Below are 16,446 nucleotides of genomic sequence, written 5' to 3' on the forward strand. Positions count from 1 at the left end.
GTGCGGCATGAGACTAAGGTCCTAGACCGCTGCATTTCGAGCTTAGTCCCCAGAATGAGCTGCATGATGACAGTGATTAAATGAGGCCGAACAAGCCGTCCAAACTTATCTCTCGTCTTTGATGAACGAGAAAATGTCTAGATATAGAGGCTATATACAGATCAAGGCACCGCCCTTTGAGGGACCAAGTAAATTGCCGCATCAGTTACTGACCCTTCCCTCGCCTAGAACTCGACATGCTGGCGGTAAAATGTATCATACATCCTCCTAGCTGACTGCACCGACTTATCCGAAGATGAGCCATGTTCCATGCCAACCATCCTCGCCGATTTAGTTTGTGCGACAGCAAAATTACAACTTCGCCTTTGGCGGCTCGAGCGATGGTAAGAGCATATCGCGAATATCATTCGCGGCCTCATTGAGGTAGAAGCTCATTCTCTCACAGCCGAGCTTCTTCGAAACAATATTGAATTGCAAACTGTTTCGTCATTAGCATTGAGACCAGGAGATCCGGAGGACCGGAGAGAGAGCAAACACATACCTGTTCTCATTAATCATGTAGGCGATACCCCAACCCTGGTCAATGACTTGACTCCAGCCGTACCCGTTGAAGTACTCTGAACTCAATTGACTCGAGCTAATATACCATGACGAGGAATACGTGTACGCAGGATCCTTGAAAAGTTCGGGGACTTCCTCACCCTCCTGAATGAGCTTTTTCAGCCCGAAGAGGTGTCGGTCCACACCGTACCCGTCACTCGCGTCAGCGGTATATTGCACGTGTGCCTTGACGGCGTCGCGGAAGAGCCGTTCAGTTTCTTCCCTCGAGATGGAGGGGTCAGCCATGGCGTCACAGAAAGCGACCGATTCGTCAGAAACTGTTCGGGTGGTTTCTGTCCGGCCGAGCTGGTATTTTCTCGTGGCGGCAGATTCGTACGTAGGCCTGTTCTTGCCGTGCATCTTGTGATACGCGAGTTGAATGATCATCTGGACGTACGCATCAGGCGAGCACTTGAATTTCTTGATCATGCCCTTTCCGTAGCCCTGATAGGCTTGGACACGCAGATCGTGAGCGGCAATGGTCTGACGAAACTGACTCTGTGCACTAGCCACGTCTTCGAGGACAGCTGAGTTGGTCTCAAATTTGATAGGAACAGGATCGGGCAATTCGGAGCGGACACTTGGGTTGTCGAAATCCAGCTTGTTGTGCACGATGTAGGCGTTGACAGTGTCGCAGAGACGGTGCGTCGGGGTGCCGTCCATCATGCTGTGTTCGCCCATGAAACCTGCTGTGCCGTTGTCGTTCACGATGAACTGAATGGGCTTATCGTACCATCTGTTGGCACCATCGCCGTGCCAGTACACGTGCGCTCGTTCCTCGAGGGTCACAGGTGTAGAGGAATCGAGGCAGACAATGAAAGAGGAGGCTTCAATTTCTTTGAGGACATCAGCATTCACAGGAGAGGCTGAGAGAAGGTTCTCTCGGGCTTTTGCGCCCTGGTCTCGAGGCATGGATGTGAGGGCACCAATGGGATCGGACATCTGAGCGGTTTTGTAGACCTTGTTGAACTGCTGTTCCAGCTCGGAAGTGTTCAGCTGTTTTCCGTTGACATGCGTTTTGACCTTGAAGAATTGGTTGTTCCGTATGACAATGATGTGCTCATTGCCTTCAGCTGGGTATTGGACAGGATAGTCGGCTGGCTCGGCGGCAACCCGGGAGGTGTTGAACATGTACTGGTAGCTGCTCATGGCCATTGGCTTCTTCCGCATGTATTCCGGCTCCAAAGTCTTCTCATCCACTTGACGCTTGAATTCGAGAGCGGCTGTTGTGATGGCTGCGGCACGCTTGGCAGGGTTTCTTCGTTTTCGGTCATCACGGAAGGAGTAGAAGTAGGAGACATAGGGCACAACCGGGTCTTTATAGGCCAAGTATGCGGCCTCGTTCCACCAGTCTGCTATCCAGTTCTTGACCTTGGGATCTCGTGCTCTTGCTATTAATCTGTCTTGCAGTTTCTGTCCTAGGCTGCCTGGCTGATTGAAAGCAGCGACTGCCTTTTCGGAAGCAGAAAATTCCTCTTTGGACAGGAGAGGGTGTAGACTCTTCAGGTAGCGGGCGGAGGTCTCTTCGAGAGAGGGAACTGGTAATCTGGGAAGGGATTCTTCGAATCGGAGCATGGGCCCCTTGGACTTGTCTTCTCGGTATTCTGCCATGTCTCAGCACTGCCCCTTGTATAATCCTCGAACATTGTTACCCTCAGTAACCCAGAATTGATTTGTGGTGGAGGCTTTCCTCTTATTTGCGGGAGCCATTGCGAATGCCTATCGAGCATGATCAGAAACTGACGTCAGTTGTTGGAGAACAGCAGCTACGTACCTTGACCGCGAGGGAAGTTCGTGAGTTGCGTGAGATTGTCGAGAGAGTTGAGGTGGCTCGCCCAATGGAGGACAACATTACCAGATCAACACAGCAATGGAGGGAAGAGCAAGAATGAGGAAAGGAATGGAAAGTATGTAGCTGGCAGAACAAGCAGCAACGAGGCTCAAGGGACTTTTTAGATCGGACGGGATTCGGCAAAATAGGACGTAGCCAAAATGAAAAAGGGCACGAGAATAGAAGATGCGATAACCGCGGCCAAAGGGTAACAGAGACGGTAGAGAAGCAAGGGTACTGTTGCAGGACTGTGGTACGCATGAGGAGCAACTGCAGCTTGGGAATCCCCGTTGAGCCGAGGCAAATCACGGACGGTACCGGCCGAAAAGGGCTTAGTCTTCATCGCATCCCACATTGGGTCTGTCGAGTCTCCGGCCTTGGCCACAGGACGAGCTACTGTGATGGATGGGAAATTCCGGAGCGAACACCACGCCGCCCGCCCGGATACCATGGGGTTTGGCATGCGTACGAGCAGAGTGGCGATGGAGTGAGACGGTCGTGGACGTGTAACACCAAATTATACTTATATACTACTCGGTTGCATATCTTTGCAGTGCCTCTCCCAATGATACAGGTTCATCGCCATCCTCCATATCACCCTCTATCCACGGCTGCAAGGTATTCAGACTGCATAGGTGTCTCATCGTTGGCCGACCATGAGGACAATTCCAGGGCTTATCAATGGTTCCCATATGCGACACGACCTTCTCCATCTGCTTTCTCGATAATGTCTTGCCAATCATGATGCTCGACCGGCATGCTCTCATGGCAAACATCTTCCTGACCTTGCCTGGCCGAGGAACGCCATGCCTGCTTTGTGTACCCAGACCAGGTGCTTCCGCAAGCAGCTGAATGAGCTCCTCCAGGTCTCGTGTGTTGAAGACGACCTCCTTGCTCAAGGGTAAGCTGACAAGTCTGCATCTCCGCCCTACAACGCTTTGTCCGCTCGTGTCAATCTCGACAACGAAGCCGTTCTTTTCTAGCGCGACGTTGTTCTCGAGAACAATCTCTTCCTCCACTGCTGTCAGATCGAGCGTCACAGGTTGGACTAGCCTCTGATTTCCGACGACGGTCTCTGCCTGGAGTCGTTCAAAGTTGTACTTCTCGTCTGATGCATGCTGGTCAATGATGAACAATTCGTTCCGTTTGGATCTAGACATGCCATTGTCTCCTTCGCTAGAGGCTCTCACTGCCAGAATGAAGCCGAGATTGAATTGCCCCACAATGTCCATGTTTGCAAAGTCCCCTTTGGAGACAGTAAGAGACAATTGGGCTTCAGGATCTTGAGCAACAGGATTGTAGTCTTGTTGGACTCGTAATGCCTCAGTCGCCATGCCCATTTCTGTAAGCTGCCGCATGCCCAGAGTCACGGACTCCATAGAGAAGTCAATAGCCGTCAAAAGGCTGGTCGTGGAATCCTTGACCCGACCACCAGAAAGTGCTTTTGTAGCTCGCTTCAGGTTCTCTTTGCTGGGTAGGGCAGAACTTTCTTCAGCAATCCGGATGAGTTCAGCAACCCGGGCTTCTTCAAACCTTTTCTTCTCTTGTTCGTCAATGTAATCAGGATCTGATCCATTGTCCAGGTCTTCTTTCGGAGTCACTGCTTCCATCTCTACCTCGTCTTCATCGACGTCCGTCTGCTTGGTAGTAGCATTTTGATCCAAACTTCTCTCTTCGACCTCTTCTGAATCATCATCTGAAGAGTCAGATTGCTCTACGCGTGTCTCTAAATCTCCCTCCTCGTCCGGAGTGCTCTGAGCACCAAAATTGCGTAGCTTTTGAGAGAACTGGAATGCTGCTGCGGATTTCGTACGCTGTGCCCCTGACGGAGTCTCGCCGCCCTGACCGTTTCGCTTCCCCTTGATTTCAGGAAATCTAGGCAACTGAGATCCGATGACAGTCGTAATGGTCTTGTCACCAATTGTCACTGTAGCAATTTCCGCGGGCACCCTCTTCGGCCTCATCCTGTCAAATGCATTTGGTACCACGCCTTTGTCTTCCTTGCTGGCCTGTTGGCTCAGTGATCGGATTTCAGAAGCCCTCTCGACGTCGCTGGAGGACGCGGAATGATTTCTACTTGCCGATCTAGATCCTTGCTCCGCCATTCGCTCGTTGAAGTCCCGAACATGGATCTTGACAGGATCGTCCTGCGACTGCTCTGTCTCTTGGGTTGGCGCCGTCTCCTGAATTTCAAGTACATCATCATACTCGTCCTGCTCCTCAAATTTCTCGTGTTGCTCTGCGACTCTTCGAGCCACCTTCTCAGCTCGCCTTTCCCGGTCTTTAAGAAGGCTTTCTGGCATCTTTCCATGCACTTCGCTCTCATCTCTTGTGCTGGTGAAGTTTCGAAAGTGTTCACGCAAGAGGGAAGCTGAACCATCGTCATCGCCGCCTTCCGCTCCGTGGTCGATGGAGCTGTCATCACTGAGTAAAGATCTTTCTCGTACTGACCCCTGCCGGCTTTCGGACTCTGGCGAATCTGAGGGAGGACGACTTTGAAAGTTCAGCTTCTGGAAAGCTGGTAGCCTAGGCGCTTGCAGCTGAGATTGTGGTATGGTTTGATCCTGTTGTTCAAACATATCATCCAGTGCAGTCTTCAGGTTCTCGACAAGAGCCGCTGCATCGTGTAGTAGTATAGTCCGCTTGTCTGGTGACACATTGACGTCGTAGGCGTTCGTGTCCATTTGGAAATCTGCAAAGACAAAAGGTGATTGAGAAACATTAAACGACTTGTATACCTCATTGATGGCTTTAGCGATCTGTGGCAGGCCACAAGGTCTGCCGTTAACAAAGAACATTTGCCGATCCGGAGTTTGCCTTCCCTCTCCAAAGACAGGTTTCGAGATGTGACCTCTGACATGGATCTTGCCATTGGACTTATCTTTGCGGGCCAGTTGCGTGAGCGTTGGTTGAAAGTCTAGGTCCAAGTCTATGGGTATCAGGGCCGCCAAAGTCTTCGCACCATAAACGTTGGCAATATTCTCTCGAGTACTGGCATTGGCCTTCGTTGAGAAAACCGTCATACTTTTGGCCTTTGGCATGGTGTTCTTGACGGTAAACTTAACGTTGACGCAGATACAAGCATAGGCTTGCAGCAAGCCAAGGACTTTGCCATATTCCCGTTTGATGTTCTTGGTGAGCTCTTTCCTCCGCACAGGCAGACTTTCGAACAAGCCCTCGACGGTAACAGTTGTGCCTTTCTGACAAGCCACAATATTGGTGGATGTCAGTCGCCCTAAGGTGTCAAATTCGAGGCGTTTGCCCTTTGGCGCTTCGTCTGATTGCGCAGTAGTCATATTGAATTTGGACAGAGCACAGAGGGAAGAAAGCGCTTCGCCTCGAAAACCGAAAGTTTGCAGGCTCGAGAGGTCGTCATAGTTAGACAATTTCGAGGTGAAGTGCTTCAGAGCGACATTATCGTAGTTGGCAGGAGAAATTCCGGATCCATTATCTTGCACCTCAATTGAATCCAGGCCATTGTTCTTAAAGCGAACTTCGATTGAAGTGGCACCCGCATCCAGGCTGTTCTCAACCAGTTCTTTCGCCACAGAACACAAGTCAACGATGACTTGACCAGACTGGATCTGATGTACTGATTTGGCCTCGATGGCCTTGATGGTGGCCATGCCAGCCCATGATTGTACCAAGGTGGAAGACGCGACTCACGGGCGGCTGTAGTTCAGCCTCCTGTCCGCCTGCGTAAAAACGGCAAGAGCTCACCGGAAGGATTATGTAAGGAACGCGAGACGAGATCACAGCCTTGTGAGCCGAGAATGACGTCAACATGAGGTCTTCAATAAAAGCAGCAAGGTCAGCACCATTGCCTCCCATGACTCAACGCCAGTACTCGTAGACGGCGACACACTGTCACCCTGACTTCCTTAAGACTCGCTCTGGCAAAACAATAAGATCAAGTCCTTATGAGACCTACAACTGTCAAATGTTTGAAGACCTGCCTGTTGAGGTAATCCAGCAGATTGTCCGCCACTTGTCCACCGCGTCTTCCATCATCAATCTATCACTCACCAACCACAAGGTCCATGCTATCATTTCTGCCGATGACTATGCTTGCTTTCGAACATTCGTCCAACGGGCCTTTCCCTCAATCAAGACACCACCATTATGGCGAGATGCCGCTCGTGCCTTGACATCTCACTCCCGTGCATGGGACCGTCGGGCATTCATCGCCAGGGAATGCTGCCCGCCCCCCGAGAATGAGAGCACAAATGTGCCCAACCCAGTCACTACGGTGGGCTATCACCCGGTCATAGACAGCTACGAGACATGGCCTGGATCAACTTGGTCAAGCCGCAAAGAGGTTCTGGCGTGGGGGGCTGCAGGAAGGCTGAGATTGCGCACTATCCAAGATGGTGTGGCGTCATGGAGCTCTTTCAGAATACCAGACGACCACAGGCAGGACCTTGACATCCTAGACATTAAACTGTTGCGTCCGCATCAGCACGAGAACAGAGATGGTGAGACGATCATACTCCGAAGAGCAAATGGAGAAGTTGTCAAGCTTGAGTCATCAAAACAAGACGTCTTCACCCAGAGATCGAGATACACCGTGAGAAATGGTGGCTCCAAAAGGATAGACATCAACAACATGATGCAACCTATCCTTGCCACCTGTGACAGTCATCATATCGCCCTATACCACGTCCACAGCGCAGATCGCAACGTCCGACCCACGGATATCGCTCCCCTACAAGAGAAAAACAGCATACGGAAGCGCACCAGATGTGCCAAATTCTTATCAGACACCACATTAGCCATCGGCGTTCAATTCCTCCAAGGACGCGACCGAGCACCGATCCATATATACGACATCAGTCCAAGTGGACTTTCAAAGACTCCATTAGCAGAAATCTTTTCATTTTCCGAAGGGAATTATCCAGTCCGTGGAAGGCATAGCGCTAATACTATTGTACCTCTAGACGACGTGGGAACTACATCCCGTCGACCTGGGCAAGTATTCTTGTCAGGCTGGTCAGACGGGATTGCCAGGCTCCATGACGCTCGTGTGCCCGAGAGGCCTGTCGCAGAGTATCTTGACCCTGTTGACGACGGACAGATTCTGTCCTTGTTGCCGATTGGTCACGAACGCTTCCTCGCTGGCAGCCATCAAAACGGGTGTCTCAAGACATTCGACCTGCGCATGCCCGGAGCACGAGCCTATTCATACCTAGACGCTAGACCACCGAGGGCACGACCAGGCCATCGGAGCCACAAAATCTCAGACGTGTCCAAATCTAACTCCTCCAACACACAGCGAGACATCAACATATTTCTCACGCCAACCATCAACTATGGAGAGCGTCTCTGGCAGCCTCTTGCACGCCGCTCGGCACGTCGCGCCAACCGTTACCGCGGATCCGTCTATTCACTCTCCAGCCCTTCACCAAGCTCCCCGACTGTATACGCCGGCATCGAGAACCATGTGCTTCAGCTTGACTTTGTCTCTACAGATGACTTCAGGAGTGGTATTCCCGGTCTGGTGGATCCATCTCTTGGCTTGTATGACAAGTCGAACCATGTCCTCAACTTCTCTTGCTACGAGCGGCCTAGGCAAGGACATGAGAGCACAGATCCTGTTCTCTTAAGGAAGCAGCTGGGCCTGACAGGTGGAAGACGAGATAGTCATCACGATCGAAAGAATAGCAGCGGACCCTCTGGAGAACTAGAGCCCGGCTGGGACGAGCGGTGGCGGCTGGAAACATACGATAGAACCCGGGGGCGAAATCTAGATTGGGGCGCTCCCAGGGAAGTAGTAGGATAGATGAGATGGAACTGTAAAATGGTAATCATTCTATCGCCTCTGTTGCTTGCAAGTCTCTCAGTTCGTGAAGGTCGAAGCAGAAGCACTACTTGTTAGACGACAACTGTGGCGTAAATTGTTCCATGTCCTTGAAATATAGTATTCAGCCTCGTCACGACGAGGCTGCGCCTCCTCGCCCGCGCCAAGGCCTATTCGATCATCTCCGAAATGCTTTTCTATCCAAACTGCATCTCCAAGCCACCGTCCACCATCACTGATCATTTTTCCTTCCCTTTGCCACGAGCTGGTGCCGTATACTCCGTCCTTGCGAACCCTTTCCTCCGTGTTCCTTGCATCACCCCGGAACCGCAAACACAATGTCCACCGCCAGCTCAGCAGCAAGCCATACACGCTCCTTGTATCGCCGCCTTCTGCGCGAACTCCCTCCTCTCCCCGGTCCCCGGCACAGACACCCACGCACGCCCATCCACTCCAGCATCCGGTCGCACTTCTCTCAACCCCTGGCCGACACATCTGCCGAATACGCTCTCGCCCGCAGGCAAGAAATCGAGCAGTTCGTCGCGTACCTCCGCGCGCAGCGCATGTACGGCACGCTTCTCCAGCGGTACAATCCGGGCATGGGCATGGACGAAGAGGAGCGTGTCCGACTCTCGGCCAGACGTGTCGGGATGGAGATGCCTATTGAGTGGAAGAAATGAGAAAACTTTGTATTACAGAGGGTACGGCAACAGCACTTCCGTCTAGCAGTAACAGGTCTTATTTCCGGTGTGGGCTGAGGCATGGACGAGGAGGTACTAGCACGGCTATCCAAGAGGAGCATGGGCGTGAAGGGAGATGCGCATTGAACGAAAACAGCTGGGTTCGGAAGCAGAGGCAGAGGCAGATAGTCTCATTCCCAAGTCCAAACTTCTGGCTAAACGTCTGAACGAAGCAAGAGAAAGTTGGGGATCAGGACTATCGACGAGGCAGACTGAAGACCGTGTGGTCCGACAAGAAACCATACGTCAGGAATATATCTGGGGCGTCAAGAGGCGGAAGAGTATCGTCACAAGGACATCGCCACACCTCAAGCATATCAATAGCTGGATGATCAGGCCGAAATTATCTGGTCTGGTGGGGAACAAGTCCTTCTCTAGTCGAGAGATCTCGTCCTAGTGTACGGGATCGATTGGAATGGCGAGAGCATGTCTGTCCATGCCAGTCGGTGGTCCTCCCGATGCTCTTCTCGAACGACCAGAAATTGCAGCACCGGCAGATATTTAACTACATTGTGAACATGCTTGCCACGCAGAACCAGACGACACACATCCGAGACTCGACGCCAGGTTTCGCAGGATGGCTTTTTTCCTTGGAGAAGATGGGTACGAATCAAGGCGGGCCATAGCAAATGTGCTGTGAGCAGTTGGCTTCAAATTGACAGTATCGGGGGCGAAAGATGTGTTTGGTTCAGTCCATCTCGAAATTGCTTGCTCGAAACGACGATGCTTCGAAACGACCGCAAGCAGAGAAAGTGGAACACGACTGATGGGTATATATTTTGAGAATAACAGGGAGGTACTCCAGCACGCCCAAATTCAAGCACGATTATACCATCAATATTGTCCCATCCACATCACAATAAGCTCCTTCCTGCGCCTCCTCCTCGATCTCGAAGTACCATTGTTACCGGGCAATATCATGTGCCGACTCAACCTCATCAGCCATCAAATGTATCAATGTTTCTGTTTTGTCATTGTAGCTGATCTTGAAAATCCATATCGTCGTCCCAATTGATGAGGTCATCCACGTTGAAGTCCATATCAACCTCGTGAATTCTTGGATTGAAGTCCGATTGCGCGTTCGTCAAAGGAGCGTAATCCAGCATACCGAGATCGACCTCGGTATTAAGCTGTGGTAATGCGTTGATGTTGTTGTTGAGGGACTTCTGAGCATAGTCTGCCATGGCAGTCGTCGGCGTGATCGGCATAGATTGTTCCGAGAAACTTGATAGATTGACTTCAGTCGCGAACGTAGTGTTTGTCTGAATGTCGCATAAGGTAGACGCCTGCATTTCTGAAGCGCATCGATCAAAAAAGAGTGGTAAATAGCTTGTTCCCTCGGCATAATTTGCGCTCATGTCGTTGCGATTCATGGTCTGTAGGTCCGCATCTTGTGTTTCACCAACATTGTGGCTCGAAGAAGGCCATGGAGATGCCTCGAATCCTGTCAGGTCGTTTCGCACAACTCCCTGCTCATCAAATTCGACCTCGCCGTTGGTTCTGGGAATGTCCAACAGGGAGATGGAATCGGCTTCGCCAGCACGGCGGCTGGCCTGGGGATCTTCAAATGCGAGACTATTCGGTTCCCACGGCTGCTTGGCTGGAGCACTCGCATTTCCGGCATCAACCAGATCGAGTCGTGTTATGTCTTCTCCGAGCTCCATGATGAGCTGTTCCACCAAATGTTCTTCGCTGGTTTCGGGCTCTTCCGTATCCGCCTCGGACCCATCTCCAGCACTTTGGTTGACCATTTGCTGTGCCTTATGCAAGACTGACAGCGTATTCGTATCCTCTGTGCCCCAGCACTCCTTGTAGACATCGTACGCCTGACGATAGCAAGAAGCTGCCTCTGCATAGTTGTCCCGCTCTGCAGTGATATCCCCAAGGAGATCCATCACTAACAGCCTAGTCAATTCTTGACTCTGGAAATCAAGAGAGTTGGGTGAAGATTGGGCGTCTAGAAGCTCTCGGCACGTCTTCTCCGCAGCAGTGTTCAGGCCGTTATGATAAAGGATCTTCGCTAACGCCGCCGTCAGCCAGCTGCAACACCAGTGTTCCGGTCCCAGGATCTCTTGATAATGTAGCAACGAATCGTGACCAAATCTAGACGCGGCAAAGGGCCCTTCGTAGTCCCAAACCACAGAAATCATATCCACTTCACTACTAAGACACGGCTTCCAACAATGGCCATACTGGCGGAGGTCGATGTCATATATCAGCCTCATTATGGGTTGGAAAGAAATCTCCATTTTGAATCTTTGCAGGCGTAGCTGAAGTAACATTGATACAGGGTGGCTTTCCGACAGTAGTTTCCTGGCCATGCTGGTGAGGTACGAGAGAATGGCGCTCATCATCCGTTCCACAATTGGGTCACTACTTCGCCGGGAGCATATAGTTATGAGTTTTGACAGAAGGTCTGGGTGCTGTTCGGATATCACTTTCGGAGCTAGATTTAGGGCTGCTCGCAACAAGTCTGTTATCAAGTGATAGGCCCGACTAGTCATTGCATCAGTCAACTCCCCGATCAGGAAGCGTAGCTCACAAGGGTCCGTTATCGCAAAAGACCGGGTAGTCTGTTGATTCCGCATCAGAAAATAGTTGTCCTCCTTGCTCGAGCGCCAAGTAAAGTAGTGGTTGACTTGGATTAACGTCTTTTCAAAGAGACCCATTCCAAGAGAAAGTTTGAGAGTGACTTTCGGAACTTCTGGGACGATTTTCTGAACGTGCATTTTGCTGGGACCTGTTCGAAGATTGTGACCTTTTTGTATATGGCGGTGTTTCCGCGACGATTCGAGCAGAGGGCCGGATCTCTGAATAACTTCTGCCAAATGACGTCTAACTCGCTTCGCTGGGAGCTCGCGATTGTCAACACGCATCTTTGGAGGATTCAGTCCTGCCCTGTAGAATGGCCTTATAGCATCTGCTGCCGCTGCGAGTTCTGGTAGTTTGAAGTTCTTTTTGAAACCCCATTTATTCAAGCGGAGCTTATACATCGGTATCCTAATGAGATTAGCACTGCTCAAGTACAGACCACAAGGACTCACGTAGCGTAGAAGTTGTGCTGCCTCTCCATTATTGTAGCGACCTTTTCCAATGGTAGGCGTTCTTCGATGTAATGCCGCTCTAGGAACGGTCTGATTCGTCCCCATTCCTCCTTGCACGGTGCACGCTTTCGAGTACGCTTCATCTTCTCCATGCCGCTGGCAAGGCTTGTCTTTAGGGAGTGGATATGCGATGTGCTCGAGATCTGTCCTGAGAGAGCTCAGCCTGATGTCTGACTCTCGGAAAGTGGCCGAAAGACTGAATCTTCAGAACTGGCAAGGAAGTTTGAGGAATGCTACCACAGTAAACTCGGGTCCGGAAGCTGAAGGAAGCAAATGAACATGGACCGTTCAACGTTCATATAATGGTCGGAACTCCAACGCTGAATCAAAAGTTGTTAAGTCTGGTGTCGCCCTGCAGTATGCTCATTGGGCAGTGATGCATGAACAGGCGGCCAAATGCGGCACTTGTCATTGGTGTTCATCCTGCATAACGACTTTCGGAAAGGCCAATAAGAGACGGATTCCGGTCGTCTTCTTGCACAAACCCTTGCATCTGCGCGAGCTTCGCCAGATGCCGCAGGTCGCAGGGCTCTGTGAAACATGGAAAACATCTCGTAGGCTTCTATAGTGATGGCAGCAGTACGACTGATGGATCAGATATGGAGTACTCAGTGACTCAGTACAAGCGGGAGGAGAAGGAGAAGCAGGACGTTGAGGGATGTTGCCTGGGCCTCTAAGGCGAAGTATTCATGCCAATAGCGCATCCCTCTGATGGTTTGGTGGATGGATGGTTTGTATCACGGAGAAGAGTCCAGGTTCACGACACGACATATCCTTGCTGGAAACCTACATGACAGACGCTCTTTCATTGTCGAGGCGCCGTGTTAGCTGATCATAACAGCAACCCGAGACCTGAAGAGATGCAGCCAGGAAAGCTCAGATCCATCTGGCAAAGTAACCGTGAGGTCTCAATACAATGCTTCTCGAAATGCGGATGTACTAGTAAGAAAGAAGGCCTCCGTGACCCTTCAACTTTTGAGAACACAAGCCTCTCACCATCGATGCGATTGTTGCTGAAACTCCACACATCCTTTCCCATTGTGACGTTTCTTCATCGTTCCTTTCAGCTCACCATGCACAGATCGATCAGTGACGGCCGTACATCATCGAAACGTGATTTCATCTTCAGTGTTTTGCATCACGGCCCTCCTTTCCGTAGATGTCGGCAATCTTCTCCCAGTCCTCCTTTACTTCGGTTGCTTCCGCACTCTTTGGCTGACGCCTCCTCGACGCAGCGTACTTTTCAAGTTCAGGAGCACTGAAATCTTTCAAAAGACTCGCCGCATGAGAATCCTCCCCTTCGCCGCACATGACCTTTTTCTGACGTAGGCATAGTATCGTCAACACAACAAGAGCAGGCTCGTCTGCGCTGCACGATAGCACCGACTTGATGTGGTCTTCCGGGATGGCAATGCCCTTCCAGGCGTCACTTACGGGCGAGCCATAGAGCGCCTGAAGACTAGCAGTGCGAAAGAGGAAGATCCCGTGACTTGTGTCGCGGACTCTTTGTCGCAGTTTCCGGATCTCTCGGTCGCCATCGCCTGCTTTGAGGAATTTCTGAAGGGTTGCAAGCATTGGCTGAAAGGTATTTCGAGCCATGGCATGCTCAGAGATATCCACATACTTCTGAAGCAGCTCAGCAGCACGGCCTTGCTTGGTAAGCTGGAGGACCTCATCTACCAAGTCCTGGCTCTTCTCATCTGTGAATCCCACCAACTGAGACTTGATGTGCTTCGCTAGGGCTGGTCCCCAAGCTTTGTTCTCGGCCTTGTTGGATCTCATGTTACGTGTCATTTGTTCAGCATCACGTGCCGAGCCCATGATTGCGAGGGTCAGGGATACAGGATTGTTGGCCTTATCCGCTTGTTTCGAGAAAGGGCCATCATGTTTTTCCAGTCTCGTGCGATACGCCTCCCGCAGTTGTTGAAAGATTGAAAAGCACCGACGCTCCATGGAAAAATAGTCAAACATGAAGGCGGGCATTTCGGCAGTGAAGCCCTGCGACAAGTTCACCAGCGTCCGAACCATCTTCGTGTTCAGGAGAACCAGCTTGGACAAGGCTTCGCCATCATCCGACTCGGATCTTGGAAGCACAAACAGTTTGTAGAGCAAATCATGCTTGTACTTGCCGTCAGACAGCATCTGTTGCAGGCGGTATGCTGCTTCGTCAACCTTGCGCGACTCCTTTCCCATCCACCGATCGAAGAGGTTTCCTGCGATAGAGGCTTTCTGGTATTCATGTCGCTTAGCATTCTTCTTCTTGAATGTCATGCCACTGGAGTCCCGAGCCAGACTGCCTGCAGACATGCCCATGGCAAGGAAGATTCGCTTGTACGCGTCTTCTACGTTGTTTGGTCTCGGGCCAACAAAGACTCTGGCAGGGTCCTGGTTCCTGATAACTAGCTCCATGTCAGGCCAGATCGGAGCTTCATCATTGATCGATCTCAACGCATTGTACAGGTGGCAGATCATGATTACATGACCGGCGTTGTTGACAAGTCTGAGACCCAAGACGTGCCATTCGAGGGTCATCTCGGTCTTCATCGTCCCGCAGGTCAAAGGGAAGAGTTCGAGCAACGGCACCCTGCCTGAATTGTTCAAGGCGGCTGCAATGTCATCCCCCTCTGCAAGCCTAGAATTGATTTCCAACGGATCAGCTCTGCCGCATCTTGTCCCTTCAATCCAGTCTCCAAACTCTTTCACGATGCTATGAACATGGTCCTCGGAAGACGGGTCCCAGATCTCGGATTCGAGAGATTTTGACCACTTCCGATGTCCTTTGTATCTTGATTTAGTCTCTGTGAACGTCTCTTTCAAGTCTTTGAATGCCGGAATGGATTTGAGGGAATCAAGTCGCTGGACGTCCAGCTGGATCTGGAATGCGAAACTGACCCACAAGGGAACATTGTGGTTCTCCAATATGTGACGGGCGGCATGGAGGATTTCGTCCTCGATAAAAGCACGTCTGAGCATCAAGGAAAGCATGCAGCATGTAGGGAAAATCTCACGCAACTGGGTTTCGGCCTTTTGGCTAGGGTTCTTTGCGTGGTAGTATTCCGAATGGAAGATGTTTCCGGGAGAGAACCCAGGAACCTCCACACGGAAGTCGTTGTTCGAAGTTGGAAACGTGGGAGGAATCTCTTGCAGGACTTCAATATCTGCATATTGTCAGAGGTCTGTATCGGCGAAGGCAGGGACAAAGCATATAGCTCCTGTGCCAACAGCACATCTCTTCGGAGGGGCCAGGACATACAGTTTTTGGCCATTACCCATGGCATATACATCAGCATATCACATATTTCACAGCCACAAATGATGATTGTCGACGGCTGGTCAGGATCAAAGTCAAGTGCATTCCCTCCATTCGCAGCTGGCAGATGGAGCTTAAAAATGAGGAATGGAAGGGACCCTGTTGGGAATTTTGAGGCAGGATATTTCGGCGGACGTTGTAAGGTTGCCTCAAAGTCAGCCTCTGCTCTTCGGACGAGATCAACCCCGAGATTTGTGACGCTGGCGGCCTGCATGAGTTCGACTGATCCGGCGGAATAGAGTTGCCAGGTGCAGGCCACATATACTCTGACTGCTGTGACATCTTGAAGGAATGACCAAATTGCGAAGAGGAACTCGGCTTCTGCTTCTTCGTCGTCGAAATCGATGTGTGCCCGTGGTGCAGTTGATGGCACTGGTTTTTTGGTTGTGGGCTCTGCTTGCTCCGACTCTTCATCGGACGTTGTGTCCTCAACATCAAGATGCTGAAACATGTTGTTTAGCTGCTCAAGATTTGTCTCCTCCAACTCTTGTTTCACTTTGGAGTCTTGCTTGGGGGTCTCCAGTTGCTCATAGCATGGCTTGAGGATCTCGAGGGCGGCTTCTAATACAGTAGTGAAGTGTGAGTGTTTTTCGTCGGCCAACGGATCGGTACTGGCTCTGGACTTGAACCAGGCACTGAAGTGTCGTCTGGCTCGAATTGCTCGTTCCCACATTGTTCGTAGAGATCGACTGAGAATGATCTTTGGACGAGCATTGACGACTTTACGTGCCATTTCCACGAATTCAGTGGTCTTGACTGCGTAGGAGTATTTCGCTTCAATTGGTGGGGCTTGTTTGGCGGCATCTCTGGCAAGCTTGCGTGCTCTTCCTTTGAGCTTAGGCTGCTTTGGCAGGGAGGCTGATGCTGCAGCAATGTAGCCCAGCTGTGTTGCTTTCTGAGCCAGCCAGCCAGCCACTGCTTCTGTGTCTCGTTTGTATCGTTTGTAGGCGAGGACCATGTCTGAGGGAAGATGATTTCCGGCCATGATGGGTGGCAAGTGATGAGATGACAGGTCGTAATGCTACAAAAGAGGCAGAGGGATTGGAGGAGAGATGAAAAGGAGG

The 16,446-nt window shown here is 51.1% G+C and overlaps 6 protein-coding genes across 6 annotated transcripts; 2 read left to right on the forward strand and 4 right to left on the reverse strand.

The window, feature by feature from the left end:
- Positions 1–61: 61 nt before the first annotated feature.
- On the reverse strand, positions 62–2,690 carry PV05_11049 (uncharacterized protein). The gene is made up of 4 exons (XM_013454498.1): positions 2,375–2,690; positions 2,253–2,319; positions 542–2,204; positions 62–478 (listed from the first exon to the last, which is right to left on the reverse strand). The coding sequence occupies exons 1-4, from the start codon at positions 2,450–2,452 to the stop codon at positions 352–354; spliced, it is 1,935 nt and encodes a 644-aa protein (XP_013309952.1). The 5' UTR covers positions 2,453–2,690; the 3' UTR covers positions 62–351.
- A 246-nt stretch (positions 2,691–2,936) lies between these two features.
- Positions 2,937–6,088, reverse strand: PV05_11050 (uncharacterized protein). Its single transcript, XM_013454499.1, has one exon. The coding sequence runs from the start codon at positions 6,055–6,057 to the stop codon at positions 2,962–2,964; it is 3,096 nt and encodes a 1,031-aa protein (XP_013309953.1). The 5' UTR covers positions 6,058–6,088; the 3' UTR covers positions 2,937–2,961.
- Positions 6,089–6,285: 197 nt separating this feature from the next.
- Positions 6,286–8,215, forward strand: PV05_11051 (uncharacterized protein). Its single transcript, XM_013454500.1, has one exon. The coding sequence runs from the start codon at positions 6,372–6,374 to the stop codon at positions 8,208–8,210; it is 1,839 nt and encodes a 612-aa protein (XP_013309954.1). The 5' UTR covers positions 6,286–6,371; the 3' UTR covers positions 8,211–8,215.
- A 240-nt stretch (positions 8,216–8,455) lies between these two features.
- On the forward strand, positions 8,456–9,933 carry PV05_11052 (uncharacterized protein). The gene has a single exon (XM_013454501.1). It carries the CDS (start codon positions 8,567–8,569, stop codon positions 8,906–8,908), a length of 342 nt encoding a protein of 113 aa, XP_013309955.1. The 5' UTR covers positions 8,456–8,566; the 3' UTR covers positions 8,909–9,933.
- Positions 9,726–12,658, reverse strand: PV05_11053 (uncharacterized protein). The gene is made up of 2 exons (XM_013454502.1): positions 12,013–12,658; positions 9,726–11,968 (listed from the first exon to the last, which is right to left on the reverse strand). Exons 1-2 carry the CDS (start codon positions 12,162–12,164, stop codon positions 9,940–9,942), a joined length of 2,181 nt encoding a protein of 726 aa, XP_013309956.1. The 5' UTR covers positions 12,165–12,658; the 3' UTR covers positions 9,726–9,939.
- Positions 12,659–13,197: 539 nt separating this feature from the next.
- Positions 13,198–16,367, reverse strand: PV05_11054 (uncharacterized protein; the record flags this gene model as incomplete). The annotated part of the gene is made up of 2 exons (XM_013454503.1): positions 13,198–15,230; positions 15,326–16,367. 2 exons carry the CDS (start codon positions 16,365–16,367, stop codon positions 13,198–13,200), a joined length of 3,075 nt encoding a protein of 1,024 aa, XP_013309957.1.
- Positions 16,368–16,446: the final 79 nt, after the last annotated feature.

This window comes from Exophiala xenobiotica (genome assembly GCF_000835505.1).
Source record: "Exophiala xenobiotica strain CBS 118157 unplaced genomic scaffold supercont1.7, whole genome shotgun sequence".
Classification (NCBI taxonomy): Eukaryota; Fungi; Ascomycota; class Eurotiomycetes; order Chaetothyriales; family Herpotrichiellaceae; genus Exophiala; species Exophiala xenobiotica.

What these genes read in the sequence shown, in the direction of transcription:
- PV05_11051 (XM_013454500.1), top strand. Translation starts at nt 6,372, where the DNA reads ATGTTTGAAGACCTGCCTGTTGAGGTAATCCAGCAGATTGTCCGCCAC.
- PV05_11049 (XM_013454498.1), bottom strand. Translation starts at nt 2,452, where the DNA reads ATGTTGTCCTCCATTGGGCGAGCCACCTCAACTCTCTCGACAATCTCA. An exon ending in GAACTTCCCTCGCGGTCAAG is followed by an intron (nt 2,320 to 2,374) that starts GTACGTAGCTGC and finishes CATGCTCGATAG; the next exon opens with GCATTCGCAATGGCTCCCGC. An exon ending in TCAATTCTGGGTTACTGAGG is followed by an intron (nt 2,205 to 2,252) that starts GTAACAATGTTC and finishes GAGACATGGCAG; the next exon opens with AATACCGAGAAGACAAGTCC.
- PV05_11053 (XM_013454502.1), bottom strand. Translation starts at nt 12,164, where the DNA reads ATGGAGAAGATGAAGCGTACTCGAAAGCGTGCACCGTGCAAGGAGGAA. An exon ending in CAGCACAACTTCTACGCTAC is followed by an intron (nt 11,969 to 12,012) that starts GTGAGTCCTTGT and finishes TAATCTCATTAG; the next exon opens with GATACCGATGTATAAGCTCC.
- PV05_11050 (XM_013454499.1), bottom strand. Translation starts at nt 6,057, where the DNA reads ATGGCCACCATCAAGGCCATCGAGGCCAAATCAGTACATCAGATCCAG.
- PV05_11052 (XM_013454501.1), top strand. Translation starts at nt 8,567, where the DNA reads ATGTCCACCGCCAGCTCAGCAGCAAGCCATACACGCTCCTTGTATCGC.